This window comes from Amphiura filiformis, chromosome 6 (genome assembly GCF_039555335.1).
Source record: "Amphiura filiformis chromosome 6, Afil_fr2py, whole genome shotgun sequence".
Lineage (NCBI taxonomy): Eukaryota > Metazoa > Echinodermata > Ophiuroidea > Amphilepidida > Amphiuridae > Amphiura > Amphiura filiformis.
In genome coordinates this window covers 52391237-52414119 of record NC_092633.1, presented here as the reverse complement: position 1 = coordinate 52414119, position 22883 = coordinate 52391237, and the positions used below count along the sequence as shown (strand labels likewise).

At 36.6% G+C, this 22883-nt stretch overlaps 1 protein-coding gene across 1 annotated transcript in view; it reads right to left on the bottom strand.

Annotated features, from left to right (window-relative positions):
- LOC140155594 (probable ATP-dependent RNA helicase DHX37) overlaps positions 1-22883 on the bottom strand; it is a 59390-nt gene that overhangs the window by 25041 nt on the left and 11466 nt on the right. The window contains exons 5-13 of the mRNA XM_072178498.1: positions 20948-21096; positions 19620-19709; positions 13880-13976; positions 13435-13548; positions 10950-11135; positions 4025-4260; positions 3394-3514; positions 1816-2016; positions 979-1200 (exon numbers count right to left, since the gene is read on the bottom strand). Coding sequence (XP_072034599.1) covers positions 979-1200; positions 1816-2016; positions 3394-3514; positions 4025-4260; positions 10950-11135; positions 13435-13548; positions 13880-13976; positions 19620-19709; positions 20948-21096 — 1416 coding nt within the window. The remainder of the gene's footprint in view (positions 1-978; positions 1201-1815; positions 2017-3393; positions 3515-4024; positions 4261-10949; positions 11136-13434; positions 13549-13879; positions 13977-19619; positions 19710-20947; positions 21097-22883) is intronic.

Genomic DNA, 22883 nt, shown 5'->3' with positions numbered 1-22883 from the left:
CCCAATTTTTAAGCTTCCAAAAAAAGCACCCAATACTGGATGTTTGGGCGGATTGATCCAAATTTAGAACGCAAATCGCTCAATTGGGCGGAAGAGCACTTGACTTAAAAACTTCTGGTAGATAATGGGAAGTTACTGACCGATCAATAAATGGTCACAAAACCCTTTGTAATTGAAATTCGGAGCTTCAGACTCAAAACCTTTATAATTCGGCTAAATTGAAAGGAAAATACATCAAATTACTGCCACACCCTGACACTGGCAAAAGTAGCACAATTTTAGGCAAGTAGCGGCACAGCTTTTTGAGTAGCGGCAAGTGATCGCCAAGCAGCCCAATCGTAAGCGCTAAGGTGTGGCGTTAGCATCACTGGTGATCACAGGAAATGTTTGAATGTAAATATAACATAACTGAAGAGGTTCATCAGGTCTGTCGATTAATCAGTTATTTAAAGTTCTTTGTCAAGACGCAAGGAAAAACTTATGTTTTCTGCTGATAGAAAGAAGACAGTTCAGGGTCTGCAAGAATGAACACAAAAGTAAAGCAGAGAAAGCTCACCAACTTAAATACACACAATCAAAAAGAAGGGAATCGCTCACCGAAATAAAGAAATCAGCCATTACTGATCATGTGTCAAGGGCTAACCAATTAATAGACCAAGACGGCACATCAATCCTTGATACGGAAGAAAACCGCAAGGCAAGATGAGTCAAGGAATCAGTATAGATTCGCAAGAGAGGAGACAACACCATGAACACCATGAACAGAGACAAGGGGTCATTCTTCAATCCTCTGCTCAAGATCACTTCCGGTAAAACAATAACATCCGGTCGGGATTCCTGCTCCAAGCAGATGGATCAAAAACAATATCAACGTTTTGAGAAAGCCTGGCAAAACTGTCAGCAGAAAAATGAAAGTTTTTCCTTTGGTCTTGACAAAGAACTTTAAATAACTGCAATATAACATGCTGTATGGCTTACCTTCATCTGGAGTATCAGGTCATCCACAGGTCGTCTTGTGATCTCAGGAGGATCAAACTGTTCAAAATCATTACCGAATACTGCCGAAGAATACAACCTGTAACAGTGACCGGGCTGAGTACGACCTGCGCGACCCGCCCTCTGATTGGCTGAGGCTTGAGATGTCCAGCTAATCTTGAATGACGACACACCAGTCACTTTGTCATAGTAGCGTCTTTTTACCTGAAAGTGTTCATATATTCGAGATGCTTAAAATTAGTTATTGATATTACACAGTAGAGATTCACATGTGTGATGATTATAAAATCACAAGCCTATTTCTGACAATCCAGTTTTTCAAAAGCCATTATAGGTCCACTCATTTGAATAGTCTCTGCAGATGCTTTTCAACTTGTAAAAGAAGCATTGTGACAGTAAAGTAATGTGGTACCTTTCTTCAATTGTCATCAAGAATGTTAGATAACAAGATCATAGTTTACTGCTCGACTGGGGAGGGGGGGGGGGTAAGTGCCCTGGGTGCCACCCTTAGGGGGCACCAAATTGACCAATTCAGCATTAATTCTGTGCCCCCTCCAAGCAATGAAAGTCATCTGAAATATCAATTTAAGACTGATATCCAACTTCATTATAACCAAAATTAATCAGTGGTATGCCCTATTTGTGTAAATTTTAGCATGTTTGGCGCGCAATTGTTTCGAGAATGGGGGGGCACCATTATATAGCCTTAGCCCTGGGAGCCACAACCCCTAGCTACACCACTGACAATGTGTGCTGAGGCCTGTGGATTTGGCATAGCACACTTCTATAAAAGGTGTTATTTTTTTACTTGCTAATTACCCTCCCTGTATCCACCACATATTTGATTCCAGGAATTGTCAAAGATGTTTCGGCTACATTGGTGGTTATCACACATAACCTTGTGTCAGGGGGCGCTGGTTGGAACACTTTGGCTTGTTGATTTGCAGCTAACAGGGAGTACATAGGAAGCACATACAGGGGCACATCATCTTCTGTGCTCGCGTCGGCAATGCCACTATCCTGCAAAGTAAGAATAATTAAAAGAGGTAAAATAATCAGTGCATGCTACAACAAATGGGATATTTCAGTTTAAATCCTCCACCCCTATGGAAGACATTACCTAAATCTTCCACACAGAGGTAGTAGATTTCAAATGGAATCACCCATTCAGGTAACTCCATTTGATATCCATACACCCCCTATGGAAAACTTGACCTTAATCTCCCACACAGGGGTTGTAAATTTCAAATGGAGTCACCTATTCAGGTAACTCCATTTGAAATCCACACATCCCCTATGAAAGATGCAATGTTAATCTCCCACACAGGGGTTGCAGATTTCAAATGGAGTCACCCATTCAGGTAAACCCATTTGAAATTCACCCTCCCTGTGTGAAAGATTAAGGTCATGTCTTCCATCTGGAATAGCCCGATGTTGACATTTGCAATGGCAAGCGATTATTATATAGACTGGATTTCCCATATATATTTCAGACTCACTATATTATAATAAACACCAGAATAATTTGGTTACAAAAAACTATCAGTTCAGAGCCATAAAAATACTACCTAACACTAGGATCCACAACAAGCTCATCCATCAGTGCACAGTTCTTTAACCCCAATACATTTGCACATTCATTGAATGACGTTTGATAATTTGGGTGCAAAAACTCATACTCTGCAACTTGAGGTCAAATTTTGCACAATGATTGTTTAATTGAGGTCATGAACAATACTATTGGGATGAGGCCATCGTGGTCTCATCTGTGGCACAGACACAAGTTGTATCAAAGGTGAGAGCAAACTTGGGACATATAGCATGCCACACAAATTTGTTGATACTGCTACAGATTTGGTTCCAAATAAAGACAACTGGGTGTATCCTTGGTATAAGATATTCATGTGTTAGACTAGTGCAAAGACTCCTTTGAGGAATTAGACAGCTTATGGAATAGGCAAATTTTGTGCTCTTTTACACACAGGATAAACTGACAATTGCTTTTAAAAAGCTGCACTTGTGAGATTCAGTTTGAAAAAATTAATCTGATTGATTTATTACAAAGGAATAATTAAAATGGAAGTCTGGAGGTGGGATAGTCCTGGTTACTGTAGAATTATAAACGATGTATTTATTGAAATTGAGGTCATAAAGACCTAAATTAACCCCCTGAGCACTACCTGCCGATCTAACATTGCCTCTGATTGGTCAATTACATGATATCTTCACTTTAATCACCGATCAGAATGGAGCTTTGCAAATATTCCACCCCAATTTTTTGTGTAGTGAAATTATTCTTATAATGTTGCTGATTGGTCCAATTGATATTGAAAACTTCTTTCTGGCCAATCGGCAGGTAGTTCTCATGGGGTTAAAATATACTGAGATACAACTCACCAGGAGTTGTTCAGTCTCCACATCCTCCCCCTCATCACTGTCATCTTCTTTTGATGTGTGTCTCTCATCTTCATCGTCATGCTCCATGTCTTCTTCTTCCTCGTGCGGTTGCACAGAGTAACTGTAAATATGATAAAAGAAAATGTTTACAGTATTATATTCACCGGTGTGTCCAGGATCTGTTCCTGCGGGTGGTCAGAGGGGCTTTCAGAGTTACGCTGGGGGCTTAATGGCTTCATTTCTTAATATTTCTTCACATTCCTCCTTGGTTACGCTTGCAAATCGCATTTGTGTTGTCTATTCGCCATATTTTATTTTTAAATTCCCACACAGCGTCGGTGAACCGTACGATTAGAGGGGTCGTGTGGTACCAAAATTAGTCTCAAACACTGTTTGTGAATGTTCTATGTGAATACTATGTTTGTGTGATGCTCGCCTTCTGGGTATTGTGATGAGCGTGCGGGTATCAAGATTTATTGAACAGTTTTGTAAAAATACTGAACAGTTTGATTTAAACATCATTCAGTACTAAAAATGAGTGGCATAGATGGAACCTTCATATTATATAATAATATAGTATACTCTCCTATATAGATTCATCTGAGACAAAGTGATCAGAATTGAAACTCACCTATCTAGATTTATCTTTGGCAATTTGATTTTCTTAAAAGCTTTCATCTTCTCCTGTTCATCATCCTTGGTACCTTCCTTTTCTCCATCTTGTTTCTCATCTTCCCGCTTCTTTACTGACATCTTTCTCAAACTGAACAGCGCCCTCAGTTTCCTACACAGTGCGCTGACTTCCCCTTGGCCAGTGACAAACACCAGGATGCCACCAGGGGGTAATGTACGGTGAATTTTAAGCACCTGTTAATAAAATAAAAAGGATTTGTTAGAAAAGTACTCTCTGAATAGACTGCTGCACTCATTCATCAACTGTCTGGGTTGATGACTGAGAAACTTACATGTTAATCCCCTGAGCACTACCTGCCATTTTAACATTGCCTCTGATTGGTCAATTCTCGCGATTCCAAATACAGCGCGCCACCTACGATCACGCCTGGCTGATCTACTTCATGAGCATCATGGGTAAAAGTCGACATCCATGACGCGTCGACGATGAACCATCGACCCTGGAAACGCAAAACGAGTGTACGTGTTGCTATCGATTTGTTTATTTACGTTGATGATGATCAGCTGTTGATTCAACCCTCCGACGATTTTCAGTTTTCATTTCTGCCTCCTTTTCGCCAGCGTTAGCTGGCTATGATCTAATTCGGAGATCGTCTTTGTTTGCTAAAGAGATTACGGGGTACTAGCATTGGTTTGAATTACTTTGCGGAACTTTTTATGGTGAAAATATATAATAGACCTGTTATTGGATTTGTAAGAAAAAGAAAGTATGTTTTGCCGTTTCAACGAATGAAAACGAGTGAGAATTTCAAAAGTTATGGTTTGAAGGAAATATGACATTAAAAGTTCATGCCAGGCCTATAATAGTTTCCACAGCATATCAACGAAAGAAAATTATAGAATCCTTGTTATCAGGCGTTCTTAGATTTACATTCGCAGACCTCCTGGAGATCAGCACAGCGTGAGATGTGAGTGTATTGATAACATGATTAAAACCTTTATGGACGTAAAAGTCAAAGTAAAAATATCCTATAATCTGTATCGTTTTATGGATAAAAATGACTCAAAATGTCATTTATGAAATAATTTATATCTTAAACATCAGTTTTGTCTTTTCAACGGGAAAAATTGATGCAATTTCAGGGCCTATTTTTGATATGGGTATAATTTATATACATGTAGGCCTATTATAATTGAACAATATCAGTCTTTATACATTTTATAATGTGCTATATTAAGTATAAATTGCGAATTAATATAAAATTAATGTGCATGTATAAGGCAAGTAGGATGGCAGTTTTAGCCAATTAACTAAAAACTGCATTTCTTTATATTAATAATGAGCTAAGGGTAGCCTAAAAGGCAGAACAGACAAAAAGACAGAACAATTTGGAGTAATTAATTGACAGGAAGTTATAGGAGTTGTTTGGTTTGCTGTTTCTGTGTACATGTTCTCATCATTGATGGTTTGGTGGACTGTCATGAAACATGATGGATCATAAAAAGAGTGATCCTAAAATGCCACCACCCAAACTAATTACAAGGCATCTTCTGCATTGAAGCTGGCTTTCCCTTTAAAGGGAATTTTTATTAAAGTTAATTTCGACAGTCATGGTTTAGGCCTACCTCTGTGAATGTTCAGAGTGTTAGACCTATTCCCACACAAAATAATGGGCATCAACCTTATTTCCAAACTTTTCCGAACTTTCCGAGGCGCTTGGGAAAATACTTTAGGCTCTTTTCAGGTCTTTAAGCTTTGTTGTAAGTAGGCCTATAATAGGCTAGACTTGATTTAAAAAAATATGATTGGGGATATGCCTACTTAGACCCTCATGAATATATCCTTAAAAACCCCCATTTTTAAACCTTGTTTTTTTGAAGTAGGCCTAATTCTCAATATTTAGAATAACGAAATATTCAATACATATTTTAACAGCATGGATTGGACAGCGTAAAGCATTAATTTTTTTAATACGATTAAAACGTTTTCGAATTTCAAATGTAGGCCTACTCTACTCCTATTCAACCATCTACGTTTAAAACTCGATGTCTAAAATGTTGATGTCTCTGATCGACCATCTAGGCCTATAAACCCGATGTCAAAATTTTCGAGTTTGGGTAGGCCTATAATAGATGCTTTTGATGCAAGACAATTTCAAACAGGAAATTTAATCTAAAACTCAAATTCGTGCCTTTTTTTTTCTTGTTTGGATAACTTTTCCCATAATTATTACCATGCGTGATACATGATTAAGACTAAAGCTTTTGGTTTTCATAAATGTTTTGAACGCACAAAACACTTTGGCCCCAATGTATAATGTCGGGAGAAAATATATACATGCACTAAACAAATAAACCTGTAAATTTTTAAAATAAACTCTCGTGGTGCAATTCTGTCAACAAAATTACATAGGCTTATGAACCGGGGCTGGGGCTCAGCCCCTCAATAAATTGGTGCGGGGGCTCGAGTAGGCCTACCCTTCTGTATGAATAGGCACGTTTTCATTTTCATTTAGGCCTATAATGGCCTCCAAACTACATTGTTAAGCATGTTAAGGGCTGGGGTATGAACGTTTGGACAGTATTTATTTTGGGACATTAGAGCACATCAGACATATCGAATTGCATTCTGAATCGAAGAATGTCATTCTGATATCAAATAATTTTGATTTTTGAAATTAGCAATTTGATACACATTTTATGGCAAATCATTAAAATTGATATTTTGATATTTAACAGTACTTGAAGTAAACTTTATAAATCTGATGATTTATACTTAAAGTGTATGTAGGTGGGATGAAAAGCCGACGATCAATTGAAAATTTTGACCTTTCAGTATTGAAGATATGGATTTTTTTTCCCAAAACACCAAAAAAATTAGGTCTTTTGGGAAAAAATCCATATCTTCAATATGAAAGGTCAAAATTTTCAATTGACCGTCGGCTTTTCCTCCCTGCTACATACATACACTTTAAAATACATCATTACATTTATATAATTTACTTCGAGGACTGTTATATATCAAAATTTGAAAAATATCAATTTTTATAGTTTGTCATAAAATTTGTATTATATTGTGATTAAAAAAAAAAAAAAATTATTTGATATCAGAAAGACATGCTTCAGATTCAGAATGCAATTGATAGGTCTGAGGTGCTCTCATGTCCCACAAAAATACTGTCGAAACGCAATAAACGCCATTTTGGATCCCTTAAGTTATCTTGTTTTTGTCAAAATCATCAACTGCAAATTGTCCCATCGGTGTGTGTGTGTGGGGGGGGGGGGGGGTTCCCGGTTGGCCCCTGCAGTCTGAAATGAAGCAGGTCTAAACAATGCGTTCACCCCTCCAATAAAGTCCATCCCCAGATTTGACCTCTTCACTTTGTAGGTTGAGTCCTTGATCCATGGGCCTGATCCATTATCTAATATGCAAGAAATGTCGACCCTCCGAATTTAAACCTTTCCAATTTGGTCAAATTCCTCAATGCCGTAAAGGTTGGGCTACACTACAGTTCAGTTCTTTTCACAGTGTTGACTTATAATTTCATGAGAAAGAAAAAGAAAATGAGAAAGATTTTACTCTTTCCCATTTTCTTTTTCTTTTTAAAAAACATGTAGGGCCTAATAGGCCTAGGCCTAGGTGTTTAAAATTGTCCAATTGAATATTTAGTCGAAAAAGTTTTTGATTTTTCAATGTTGTGCCGACCGATAATATGACTAAAAAGAAACTCATTCCAACCAACGTGTGCTATTTGGGAGTAGGCCTAGGCCTACATTAAGAGTAAATTTCCTTGGGTTATGAAATATTAAAGTGGAAAGATGAAATACAGGTTATGGTATGACATGCAAGAAAGCGGAAGTAAAAATAAAATATGAAAAAGAAATATGAATTAATATTAAAATCGGGCATGACAATTGTCAAATTTAAACCTTAATTCTGACACGATCTGGTTCATGGGGGGCAAAGGAGGCATTTTTGAAAATTGTTTTACTGTAATTATTATACATTATACACGTCCAATAGGCTATCATTTTAAACTGAAAACACCAAAGGTCTAGCATACTTGGTTCTAACGTTATGAAGTTTTTTCATGCATATTTTCATGATAGGCCTATGCCTATAATGATCTTTTAAAATTCATGTACTCTTTTGCAGTTTAAAACTTTCTTCATCTTTATTATAATGCTAGAACTCTATGAGGTATTGTTGAACTTATGCATTAAAGTCTCAAATTGAAATATTAACAAAAAATAAATGTTATTTTTATGCGGTAGGCTATGCCTACAAAGTGTTTTTATTGCGATCGTAATTTTGTTAATGTTTGATAGTAGGCCTAATATAATTAAAAATACAAATTTAGGCTAAAAATAAAATAAGGACAAATCAAACAATATCAAAAACGGCAAACCAATGTGATGCATGTTTATAAGTAATGAGACATTAAGAATCTTTTTAAAATTTACTTGAATTTCTTTGCTGTAGGCCTATCCATGCAAGGCGACGCTATAAGCGCCTTTCGTGCAAAAAAACACCCTTTTAGAAAATATAGGCCGATATCCGATTACAAAAAAGCGCAACACCTATAGTATGGATGTTCTTAAGTATGCTGTTGTTAGTATCGTATTGATCAAACAATAAATTCAGAAAGAATTAAAACACTTTATTCTAATAACCAAAATAAAACCTATGCGTTTTCCATTTAAAAAAGGACAGGCCTAGGCCTACTTCGCATTGACTAGGCTCACAGCGTATCGGGCTGAAAAGCATCGTAAAGTTTAAAACATAAAAAAAAAGGCGGTTTTAGAAAATGTATAACAAAAAGGAAACACCTAGTATCAACATCAAGTTTATGGGTTTTAGAAAAGGACATCTGTGCATATCAAACTGCAATATTTCACTTCAACACAGAAAATCTCAACAAAATTCTAAAAGTGCTATAAAACATTGTGTTTTTAGAGTAATAATCACAAACATGGTCAGCTATGGTTGATGAAAAGGATGTCGACCCCAGACACGGAAATGCCCATTTTCACTGCCGTCGTTGGTGGCGCGCTGTATTTGGAATCGCGTCAATTACATGATATCTTCACTTTAATCACCAATCAGAATGGAGCTTTGCAAATAATTCATATAAATTTTTTGTGTGGTGAAATTATTCTAACAATGTTGCCGATTGGGCCAATTGATAATGAAAACTTCTTTTTGGCCAATCGGTAGGTAGTTCTCATGGGGTAAAAGAAGTGGCAGACTTTGCAACAAGATTCTTGTTGCATTGAGACTGCAGTTGTGTCCAAAGTGACCTTTTGACCGTGTTTGTTATTGAACACATATTTTTAGAACTTCAGAGTGTGATCTTGTCACAATGGTGCAGTACAACCAAAGTTACACGAGAATATTTTCATGAGTCCGCAATGTTACGAACTGAAAGTTACTCAGTCGTCACTACCAGCATAACACAAATATATGTGCAGAGTAGACCACTGAAGGATTCTACTCTCTAGAACCTACCCAAAGTCCAGGAACAACCAATCACTAACTTATCCCCATGAGAACTACCTGCCTACCTGGCCAAAAAGAAGTTTTTATTATCAATTGGACCAATCAGCAACATTGTTAGAATGATTTCACCACACAAAAAACTGGGGTGAATTATTTGCAAAGCTCCATTCTGATTGGTGATTAAAGTGAAGATATCATGTAATTGACCAATCAGAGACAATGTTAGATCGACAGGTAGTGCTCAGGGGTTAAGTCTAATTTTGACCATCAAAAATAAAAGATCAGTAGGATGCTCTGCAATTAACCAAGTAAATGACAAAAGTTTTTTTGTAATCATAAAAGACAAACATCATGTAGATGAACCATGACTGGTAAGACACACAAATCATGAAATCTCCACAAACTATTGACATACCGTAAACATTCGCCTAATGGCGCTATGGGCTTTCTTGACATACCTGGAATTTTAGACATAAACCAAAAGTGCACTCCTATAAAAAATCCCACCAGCAAATAAGGGCATGTGCCCTTAATTCTTGTTGAGATTTTTAGAGGAGGGAGCTCTCTATTTGTACATGAAATTTACCCCAAGGCAAAGGAGCCCAGGGGCACCATTAGGCGACGTTTACGGTAAAATACTATGCAACAACTGCAGCCCTGTGTGGTACTTACCACTTGCAGGTCTGAAAACATGCCTTCATTAGCCACCCACCCCCTCCCCCATGCCCACCCCATACAAACACCTGTAAGCACTGTGTGTGTTTAAACAGGGACAACAATTATTGACTTAACATGAAGACAAACACACACAGTTCAACTTTTTAGGGCCTAACCTGGGACTTTCTTGCCAATTTCATTTCACACAGCACAAGTTTTTTGACCTACATGTAATCTAGGATTTAAAAAAAAACCACCATTTTTCCCATTTTTAGAATTGGGGTAAATGCGCTGAAAATTTGACAAATTTTGTTTGATTTGAAAAACAGAAAAAAAAATGTCCCAAGGCAAAAAAATAAATAAGTTGTTTGATTGTCCTCATCTGACCCACCCTAATCTGGATAATTTGGAAAAAGGGTGTTTTTTTGTTTTGTTTTACTGTGTAAAAGAATAACTACCCCAATTTTGTAATTCCAGAAAAAGGTTTTTTTTCCTAAATTTTTGACATTCTAAAATTTTTTTAAAACAGTTTCTTCACACTTCTAAACTGTTTTAAAAACATGAATGACATGGTATACAGTAGAGCAACATCCCCATTCACACCTATTGTGTTTAAGTTCATTAGGCAAACATGTTTTGGCTATGACCTTCAAAACCGACCGACCAACCCAGCCCCTTGGAAGGGATCTATGGACAAGCAAACAATTTTTGTGACTGGCCTAAATGTCTGAAAAGCAAACACACACACAGACACACACAAATTTACCTTTTTATATGTCTCCTGTAGATAATCATCCAGTGGTGTGCGTTTGTTGAAGTGTACTGTGACTGAGTACTGCCTAGAGTCTACCTTGATCACTGGTGGTGTTACTTTGAATAGGGTCTTGTTCTCTGTGAAGTCTTCCACCCTTAATGTAGCTGACATGATGATCAACTTCAGGGGTTTGTTTTTCTGGAGTAAACAAAAATTTATTGAAACAGATTAATCTTTTATCTTAAAGAGGAAGCCACGCCAGAGCAGTTCTTCTGCGGTGAACCAAACCTGCCTGGTTATCAAATAAATCAGTGACAAAGTTATTTCTGAATTTGATAGGCGCTAATTGATGTTTTAATGTTATTGCATCAATTAACACCTATCATATTCAAAGATTAGCTTGTCACTGATTAATTTGATAACCAGGCAGGTTTGGTTCACCCCAGAAGAACTGCTCTGGCAGGGTTTCCTCTTTAAATTAATTAAATTAATGTATTATTTTCATTTTGTATGTTGTTGTATTATTACTTATTATATATAGCTGTTAACTCTCACCATGCCGGTGTCAACTGCAGACAACAAGTTACAATTTTTTTTTAATTAAAAAAATTTCAGAATTGTAAATTTCATGACCATAATTGGAATCAGCATGAAAAATGCATTAAAATGAGTACAAACAAGCCTAGTATTGGTTCAGTAGTTAGCTCTTGATATTTAAAAAAAAATCTCAAAACTTGGACCTTTTATGTTGAAGGCTATGGTTAGATTACAGAGCATTAAGCGCAGTGTCAGTCCCTGTCCATTTTGCTATTTTAGCAATTTGCTTAAAAATCCAGTTAAGAAGCAATGGGCTATTCCAGTTGAGATCCATACACCCCCTATGGAAGACATTACATTACTCTCCCACAAGAGGGTGTAGATTTCAAATTTCAACTGAAATAGCCCAATTTTAATTGGAATGCCCATTATTAGTGGTTGAGATTTGTGCCTTAGGACACAGTGCAGAATCTCGCCAATCTCTCAACGTCGTCTCAGAGCATTTAGATGGCTCTCCTGCATCTTGCATTTTCAAGAAGCAGTAGTGTGCCGATGAATTAATATCGTGCAGACTTATCACCGGTTGCGTCTTCACCAGTGATTGTAGGCATCTACGTCGCAAGATCTTGCCATCATCTTGCCCTGTGGTTTGCCATTCATTGTCTGAAACCTTTAATGGTTAACCGAGAATGCATTGGTTATAAAAATCTCAACTTGTTTTTGAGAAAAGTGGGGTATGAGGCTGTGGATCAGGAAATGCCCCTTTAAACACTAATTCTAAAAAATTTTAAAAAAAGCACAGTGCTTTATAGTGCACTATATATACACACAGGCAAAACGCCTAGACATTGATCCCCAAGCCTCAACACACTTTACAGGTTGTCGCTGACCACTACGGCACCACATCATTCCATAAACTAGGGCTGCTAAGAATACGCAATTGCGTTATTTGCGCCGCAATTTGCGTATTTTGGCTCCAATTGCGTTTTTGACATTTTGAAAAAATCTATAAAATTTTTTTTTTTTTTTTTTTTTTTTTTTGCGATTTTTAATTTTTTTCGCGGATTTTGAGAGTCACTGGACCTAACATCAAGTGCTACCATCATTAAAAAAAAAAAATTAAAAAAAAAAAAAAAAAATTGGAAAAAAAAAAATTGGAAAAAGTTACCAAAAAATTACAAGTTTGTATCCAAATGGGACCAATTTGTAACTTGTGTTCACTTCAAAATCTATCTAAGATACAGACTTGTGTACAAAACCAATGCATTTTTATATCTTCAATAGACTATGCAGTGAACACAAGTTACAAATCGGTCCCATTTGGATACAAACTTGTAATTTTTTTGTATCTTTTTTCCAATTTTTTTAAATCAGCCACAAATGATTGCAGTACCTCACTCAAGGTCAAGGGACTCTCTAAATCCATAAAAATTTTTTTTTTTTAAATCTATTTTTTATTTTTTTTTAAATTTTTTATTTTCTTTTTTTTTTTTTTTTATTTTTTTAATGATGGTAGCACTTGATGTTAGGCCCAGGGACTTTCCAAATTTTTTTTTTTTTTTTTTTTTTTTTTGATTTTGCGTTTTTGGCGGAAATCGCGGATTTTTGCGTTTTTGGAAAATCGGGTGCGTTTTTGGCCTCCAAAATCGCGTATTCTTAGCAGGCCTACCATAAACCATTTAACAACAATTCAGGGACTTTGCTGCTTCAAGAGCGCACACCCTAGACATTCCACAAATAACCATCACAACCAGGATCAGCTCCCCAAGTTTTGCACAGTTTTCAACGAGACAGTTAGCAGTAAGTTCCTTGTCCAGGGGAATTTCAAGCAAACTCAATTGCTAGGCACCGCCAGGGTTCGAACCCGCAACCTCTCGCACCATAGTCGAACGCCTTATTGATTGAGCTAACTTGACTTTTTCGATTGCCTTAGAATTGAGGGCAGTATTTGCTCACTCACCTTGTGCCTCAATGGTACTATCCTTGACAACAGACCTATCAGTATATCAGTGTACACACTTCTCTCATGAGCCTCGTCTATCACAATGGCGGAATACTTTGTCAATAGGAAATCCTGAAAAATAAAGATGCAAAAATTACATATAATCTGTCATACTTGTATGTTCATTACTCAACAAAATTAAAGGATTGAATCAACCATGAATAATAAACACATAGATTGGAATTTTCCATGCCTGTGTCCTCTAAGCATACTTGAATTCAGCTAACGTCGGTACAACGTTCAGACCTGGCGACATCGCTCATCATACGCGCAAAGTTTCTTTTGTATACATTCGCACTATTTTGAGTTCGGTAACGCAAACCTGACTTCATGTCGACCACCACAGGCAACATGCCTACTTTCCGCGGTATGGAATCAACATAAATATCAATCTCATACTCACCCTCTGTATTTCTTTTAGTAACACACCATCAGTCATGAATTTCAGTTTGGTCTGGTCTGTTACATTCCCTTCATATCGAATCATGTAGGAGACCTCTCTATAAGATAACAATTTAAATGATAACATGAATGCAAAGATTCCAACATTTGAATTTGCCAATTATGAATGGTATAAATGTTTTAAATTTAACACTTTGTCATGTGACACCAATACTACAGTTAATGATTAATTGTCTGTCATTTTAATCGGATTTCACAACCAAAATTATCTGCAAAAATCCAGAATTTGTTCATCAAACTTCAGGCCTAACTATGAATCAGTGGAAAAACAAATTTTTTCAATGAGATATCCTCACTAAAAAGAGAAGAAAAATAATACAAAAATACTTAAATGCATCTTCCAATAAACACCATATTTTGGGCAAAAATATGATAAAGTCGCAAGATTGTTTGCACACACTGGTTTGGTAAATACCAAAATTCAACTTTGTTTTGGGCTAAAATAGTCACACAAATTTGTTTTGGTAAAACCAGCCCAAAATCTACTTGTTCCCCTGTTTTGATGCTCCTGCAGCCACTGGTTCTCTGTCAATTTTCCAGCAAAGGTGGATGCCTTTTTAAACTTGCTGCATTCTTTCCGGTTTTTTTTGGTGTATCTTTCTTTATCAGCTGAAAAATATACTTTCTTGGGTAATAATTACCGTATTCGTCCGAGTATAGTCCCATGTTCGAGTATAGTCCCAACCCCATTTTTCAAAAATTCCAGAAATTGTAAAAAAAAATTTTTTTAAAGTTTTTTTTTTCGGTTTTGGAGTGTCCCTGGACCTAGACCTAGATGCTAGGATCATTCATGGTTGACCTAAAAAAAAATCAAGATGTTTTGTATTTTAAATATGAAAATTGATATTTTGTATTCATGTCATACTCTATTAATGATATCAAAATGCATTCAAATTCAATGCATTTTGATATCATTGATATCAATTTTTTTTTTTTTGAAATTGAGTATAATCCCACCCCAATTGTGAAAAATGTTCACCTAAAAAACGGGTGGGACTATACTCGGACCAATACGGTACTTTAAAATCCTAATTTCTTCCTGATATGGATGGGTTTACAAACTATAATGTTACATCACAACTGATAGTGAAATCTTATCTGTCTTCCCAGGTGAAATTGATCCTTAGTTGTCATTGAGCTATTCCAGTTGAAATCCACACTACCCCTGTGGAAGATTTTAAAAATATCTTTCACAAGGGGAGTGTGTTTTTCAAATATAATTGGTCACAGTTATTCACTTTGAAACCCATACTCCCCCTGTATTATGGCTTTACCACTATCTTCCACAACTGGAGCGAGCATTTCAAATGGATAATTACCCAATTGTCTATTCTTTTCGAAACTCATACTCCCTCTGTGGAAGACTTTAGCTAAATCTTCCACAGGGGTAGTGTGGATTTTAAATGGAATAGTCCACTGAGAGTCTAGAGTAGCAACACTGTATATCAGCTGGTATAAAATGATAACTAAATTATACGGCCAAGTAAAAAAAAAACATGTTTAGCATCCAGCCTTTTTGAAAGAAAAAAAAAGGAGGCAGCCTTTTTTCCTTTACAATGCAAAATCACCCATTATCTCGCTATGAGTTGTGCAACTTGAAGAGGAGGCTCTTGTAAAATCTTTTTATTTGATGGTTGTGAGGAGTTAATTAACTCAGCGGCTGCTTTAAAATGCTTATTGGACAGAAGCAAATGTATTGCCAATCAATTATGTTAACTTCTGAAACATTTTTACAACAAAGGTTACCGGTACGCCCAAAATAAAAAGAATAAAAAGAAAATGTCAGAATCCCTAAAAAAAGAAGCAGGTCGGGATGCTAAACATGATTTTTTTTGTACATGGCCTAATAGCCAGGAAGAAATGAAAGGTGCATAACTGATAAAATCAATGAAAACAGATCACAACAGATACTCCCTGTGATTGGTCAGTCATGGTCACATGTTGATACTATAACTTAGCAGTGCTAACTTGTTTTCATTGTGAACTCAGGTACTTCCACATAGCCTTTGTTATATGAAAAACTACGAATTTTAATTCTCTTCTCATTTTCCCACCATGTTAACAGTTTCAACATGGCTGTGATTATACTACAATACATCCAAATAATCTTATTGTGCCACGCACTAGTACTGACCTCAGCAGCCATTCATCAGTCACCATGTTACCCATCAGGTAGTATTCATTGTAAAGTCTACAACTATACAAGGGTGGACTGTAGCACCAGAAACCTAGTGTGCATACCATTATTACCAAGTAATGCTTCTCTAGAGGTGATTGAGTTGGACCACAACAAGCTTAATTTTATTCCTGCTGAAGCATTCCATGGACTCTACAAGTTGCTTGATCTGGACTTGTCTTGGAACAATATCTCTTATCTGCATAACAACAGCTTCAACGGGCTACACAAACTCTTAACACTTGACCTGTCGTCCAGCAAGATGATATACCTGACCGGTGCCCCATTTAGAGATCTTGTTTCATTAATGACACTTGACCTTACAGGCAATCTAATCACCAGCCTCACATCTCCAACACTCGCAGCGCTGACAAACTTGGTGAACCTCCGCATTGATTTCGCAAGCTTGAGCAATGTGGCAAACACCCCTTTTATCAACCTCACATCTCTGCAGTCTCTTACATTGGGAATACCATTCATATCCAATTGTAATGCCACCAGTGAGCTCTTCATCGGACTGAGTCAATTAGAAAGCCTGGAATTAAACATGGGTGGCTATGGAGGATGTCCAAAATTCAATTTGTGTCCACTTATCTCACTGCAGACACTAATTTTAATGAAAGGCGTTGATGCTGGCATAAACATAGCTGACGAATGCTTTAGTGGAATCCCTTTGAAACATATTGCAGCTTACTCTGATGAATTACCCCCATATATGTACCTACATCGCCTTACAAATCTTTCTATTGTAACATTGGCAGATGTCAGTGAAATCACACATGATTTAAAATCACTGAATTCACCACTTCAAAACTTATCTCTGGAAACGTTTCTTACTGTCAGCGTCAACTCCACGACATTTGAATGTGTGGCAAAATGGAATGCAACCTTAACTGTACTTGAACTCAATGCTGGTGAATTTTCTATTGAAGGTTCTCCTTTCAAGTGGTTTCCTAACTTACACCTGCTTAAGTTAATTGGGAGCGGCAGAAGCCCTATTCTGACATTCTCACCAACGGCCTTTGATGGATTAGAAAACTTGCGAGAACTACATTTAAACTATTTATTTTTCAATGTATTATCATCCGGTGCACTACAAATATTCGGCACATACAATTCTCTCAAGGTTCTGAACCTTGCTGGTAATGATATCCACGCTGCTGTCTCTCATGATCAGCTTTGCCTGATTTCGTCACTTGAAAAGGTCGATTTATCAGAAAATGGATTCTTATCATTGCCATATTGGGAAGCTCCATGTAACCCATATCTGAACACATTACTGTTTAATGCCCGTCAAAGTATAATTAGAGCACCGGTAAGCATAGCAGAAATGTGTCATAATATACCCTATCTGAAAATCTTGGATGCCTCATTTCATGGCATTAAGCTTAGCAGTTGCACATGCTTAAACCTTGTGGCGCTACATCTTGATCAAACCGTACTTATTAATGTGGTAGGTACCGAGATTTATGTACCCGATTTACAAAGACTTCACATGGCACACACTGAGATACGGTCACACTATCCTCAAAACGCACTAAAAACAGTGCTGACGATATTCAAATGGCACAATCTGCAAATTTTAGACTTGCGTTCTAACCAAATCTCTGCAATTGACAAAGAAGATGCATGTTTACTGAGCAATTTGACGCAACTGGATTTGAGAAACAATCAACTCACATCGCTCAGCAATCTACGCAATATGCCGAATATGCGTGCATTGTTTTTGAGCGGTAACAAAATAACGTATGTCCCAGAGTCATTTCTATCTAAACCAGGTCACCCTGAGCTTCAAAGTTTGGATTTGAACAATAATGCACTAGTGTGTGATTGCAATATCATGCCATTAAAGGATTGGTTGCTTACAGATAAACAAGTCGATCTTCTTGAATACTTTGTTGATGACGACAATTACTGTTGCTATTCACCAGATACCAAGCAAGGCTTGGGTGTAACCCAGATAGATTTGGACTGCAAATCTAAACTGTGGATATACATTTCCATTGGCGTTGCAAGTTTCCTAGTTGTAGTCGTTGCAACATTGCTAGTAGTACGGTATCGCTGGCATATTCAATACATATGCTTCCTTCTGTTCAACAAGCAACCATATCAAAACTACCTTATTAATAACAACGATGATGATGTTCTTGGTGATGATGAAGATGAGGATGGTGTACCTCGATATGATGCGTATGTGATATACCATGGACAAGATGAAGACTGGGTAGATGGTGAACTTTTAGCCAACATCGAGGAAGGTGAAGAACCATTCAGACTTTGTCTTAAGACCAGAGACATACGGGCAGGCAGACTCATCTTAAATGAATTGTCACTTCACATACAAAGAAGTCGCAAAGTTATTGCAATACTCTCGCCTCATTTTGTTGATGACAACTGGTGTCACTTTGAACTAAACATGTCACATCGCAGGCTTCTGGAAGAGAATCCTAATGTCCTGATCTTTGTCCTCCTGGAAGAGCTTCCTCAGAGAAGATTAACTCTGCTGCTAAGACAATTATTCTGTAGAGTCCAGTGCTTTAGATGGCCTGCAGATGGGTATGGACAGTACCTATTCTGGCAGCGTCTTAGAGAAGAACTTAAAAGACCTGTGCCGTTAGATAGACGATTTCAGATGTAGCATGTGGTCATAAAATCTTGATATTCTCAACAGCTATAGTTTGTTCGGCTTATAATTGGTGAAAATTATTTAGTTTTTATTAGTGCGTGCATCAATGAAGTTCAAACTTATGTTTGCCTAAATTCACATAAGGATGCGCCAGGTACGCACTGCGCAATAGTGTATGTGCTGAGACCAATAGAGTTCACACAATTCTATATCAATCCATGATTTTATGAGTCTCATTTTTTTTGCCAATTTTAAGCCAAAAAAAACTATAGCTACTATCAATCAAGAAATGTAAATAAATAAAAATAGGGGAGAAATAAAACCCCAAATAGTGGCAATTGTGGTTCGTAAAAAAGAAAAAGAAAAAAATCTGAAATATTTAGGCAGCCTTGTGTGACTTTGTTTTATTAGTGTCATCTAATACACTGTAAAATACACTGTAAAATTTACTTTATATATTACTTTTAAGGTATCACAATATTACAATCTCATGTCCATTAATAAAACAAAGAAGCATGCTGACATATAAAATAACAATTATGAAATACAGCAATGATAATAAAAATCACACAAGGCAGCCTTCTGAAATACGACAGCAGGTGATGCAGAGCAGGGTTGTAGCTAGGCCAAGTGTAGCCCCCACTTCTTGATATCGTTTGAAGTCAAATGATATACAATTTTAAAGCTTATGATATATTTTTTCTAAACACGAAACAAAGCAAAATTGACAGGGGGCTGAATTTATGGCTCATTCATGGTGTATGGTCACATATAGAATCCACTTGTTTAACCAGGAATGACTCTGTTACAATTTGTAAATTAAACATACAATTTTTTTCTGTTTTATTTGTATTTTGTTTTTTTCATTTGATCTCTAACCTTGTTGATAAGTTCATCTCCTTGGCAACCCTCTGTGACATGTTTATAGCTGCAACACGCCTCGGTTCTGTGATCCCTATTAAACCTTTCCTGTTGGTTAAATAAGAAAACAATATAATAATAGCTGAAATAATAGCTGTTAGCTGAAAATAAAATATAAAATACCTGATAATTTATTACATTGGTACAAGATGGGCAGAGAAGATATCATACTCTTCCCAGAATCCTTTGCAACATAATGCACCACCTAATTACATCAAATGACACTCCTATTGCTTTGTACAGGTCCCCCTTGTTTTCATGTTGAAAATAAGACTGGCAAAATATGGGTCTATAGTCAAGAAATAAACATATTTTGCAAGATCTGGATGTGCGCAGTTCATTCAGGTACTTCTTGTCATAGTCTAGGAGCTATATCTCATATAGGCCTTAGTTAAGGATTGAGTCTAACACCCATGTCAACCAATGTTTAATACCATGAGGTGTTAGGATAGACCCTCTAGATCACTGCTAGGGGGTAGTGGACTCAAATTGTAGGGTTCTTTTTTCGCTAGAGGTCACGAAAGGTCACCACACAGGGGTAAAAAACTCAAAATGCTTCGATCTTGTTGAAAGATATATATATATCAAATTACTCGTCTGATGACAATGATTAAAAAATGTATAATTTGTACTATCTATGACCTATCGATATTGAGTTATTCTACAAAAATCTCATCTATAGGCAAAATGACATGTTTTTGGTAACATAGGAGTCAAAATTTCAACTTACTGTCACTTACAGCAACTCAAAAATACAGTAAAAGTGGAAATATCTGCACGATTTTTTTTTTGCACTTTGCCAATTTCCAACTCTTTCATTTATTTTTAAATTCACAATTCTAAGCTTCCTTAAACTGTCCTATATACACAAAAGAAATATATTTGCGAGTTTGATTTTCGCAGTAGCTACTTGAAATGTGAAATGAGCGAAAATAAATGTATCGTGAAAATGGCCACCTTTTCTAATTGCATCCTGTCAAAATGGTTCAATTTCAGGTGACACTTTACTGTAAAAGTAGAAGCATTTTTGCATGCAACAGTTGACAGGTTAAAGTCACTAACTGCACTAATCTACGTACTACCTGATAATCTAACATTGCCTCTGATTGGTCAATTACATGATATTTTCACTTTAATCACCAATCAGAATGGAGATTTCCAAATAATCCCCCCGGCAATTTTTTTTTTTTTTTAAATTATTCTAACAATGTTGCCGATTGGGCCAATTGATGATGAAATTTCTTTTTGGCCAATCAGCAGGTAGTTCTCATGGGGTTAAAGCTTACTGTGCATATCCAGCTTCATATAAGAACTGAGGCACCTGTGTGGTCTTGCCGCTTCCTGTTTCACCGCAGATGATCACCACCTGATTGGCATTGATAGCTTCCATGATCTGCTGCTCCTCTCCAAGAATCGGCAGGGCTAATCTGGCTTCCTGTAGGTAGGTAGGTAGGTAGGTAGGTAGGTGATCACAGCACATAGAAATTAAAAGTACTTCACATCAGTACATCATGCAAAATTACAACATCTAGTCAGTCTTTCGATCAAGGTTGATTTCTTATAAAAAGAGGGGACAGCTGTGTCTTAGCAGGATATCAGTCAATGTGAAACATTAAATATTAAAATGCAAAAATCACAGAGGACCCATTCCATGTCAACTCCAGGGATGTGCACCGCAGCACCTCTTCAATTTTTTTTTTCTTTTTCTGTGTGGTGGTAGATATTGATGAGAAAGTAAAATCCTGAAAATTTGAGCTTCATACTCCATTTCGTTTTCCCGTGGCATCAATTTGAAATTTAGGGGATCAGCATAAAAATGTGTCGCAACGCCTTGAAAGACGCGTTTAGAGGTCCATAAATGTATAAAGGAAACCCTTTACAACTTTGAAAAGTATGTATCCTGGGGTACTTTTTGGTGTAGAATTCAAATCTGGTATCAGAAAACTTGTAACTCCTTTACTTTAAAATAGGGATGACCAATGAACCATCAACTTGATTAGAACACTCCCATAGACATGCAGGGAGCTCAACTGTGCACTGCTTGCACATACATTTCTAAATTGATCTCATTCTTTTATTTTTCAATATTTTTCTGTAAAATTTGGGGAAGTTACTGCCAATTATATTTTGTACCTATCTTGCAAATTACAGCAACATAACTTATTTTGTTTTTCTGTAAGTGCGAGTCAAAATTGGTCCATCGCCACAGTGCGCTTAATTGCCAGTGGCTGAGTTTAGCACTGCTCAAGAATGGCACAAAATATTCAAATCAGTAAGATCAGGTGAAAAACGTGGCCTACTGAGCTGTAATTGGGCAGAGTTGCCAGTAATACCTCTATCATACCCTCTGTAAAAAGGTTAAAATATTGAACAAGTAGATCTCGAGTTACAAATTAAATCACCAGCTTCCCTTTGGAATTTTTATATTCCTTTCAAATCATGTTAAGAAGACACCTTTCTGAACATAAATGTGAAGTTTCGTGCTCATTTGATGTATTGTTCACCTGATCTTAACCCTAAACGTTTTCTTATATTTAGGCCTATAACATCTACAACTTGCTGCTGGCTATACCTTGTTTAGGACTTTCAAAAGAAGTACCTGAATGTGCAACCATAACTGTTTCAAAATAGCCCGCGATAGTCATGCAGGTAACTCCGAGGTCAAGCATTGAATTGGTTTGAACAAAGATACTCATAATGTATTGAGTGCTACTTTGGTTTGAATGAGGAATACTACAGGAATACACATGAGCATGATGAGGATAATCTCTATTGTTGTGAATGAGTCAATGACCTTCAAAACTTAAGATTTTGTTTACATACACCTACTAATTGGTCATATTAAACCCAATAACATTGAAATTCTTGGTTGTGAAAAAAAAGTTCACCTACTTAGTGCAATTTTGATTTTGTGCCATATCGGCTATCTTGGATGATTTTTGGCAAATGTCCTCTAAATGCATGATTTCAATGCCTTGGTTTGAAAAAATAAGTTATGCCAGTGACTAGTTAAGTGCCATTTCATAAGAAACCCTTTGATACTTTCACAATATGCTTGTTTCATGTTTGCAAATATGTTAAAATAAAGAAATATATAAAGGTAAATATATGCTTATGCCAATTTTGCTCCCAACTGCTATTTTTGGACCTTGTCATTTTATTTCGTTCCAATGACCGGTCAGAATGGGAAACTTTGATAATTCATAATTCAAAAGTTTTTGA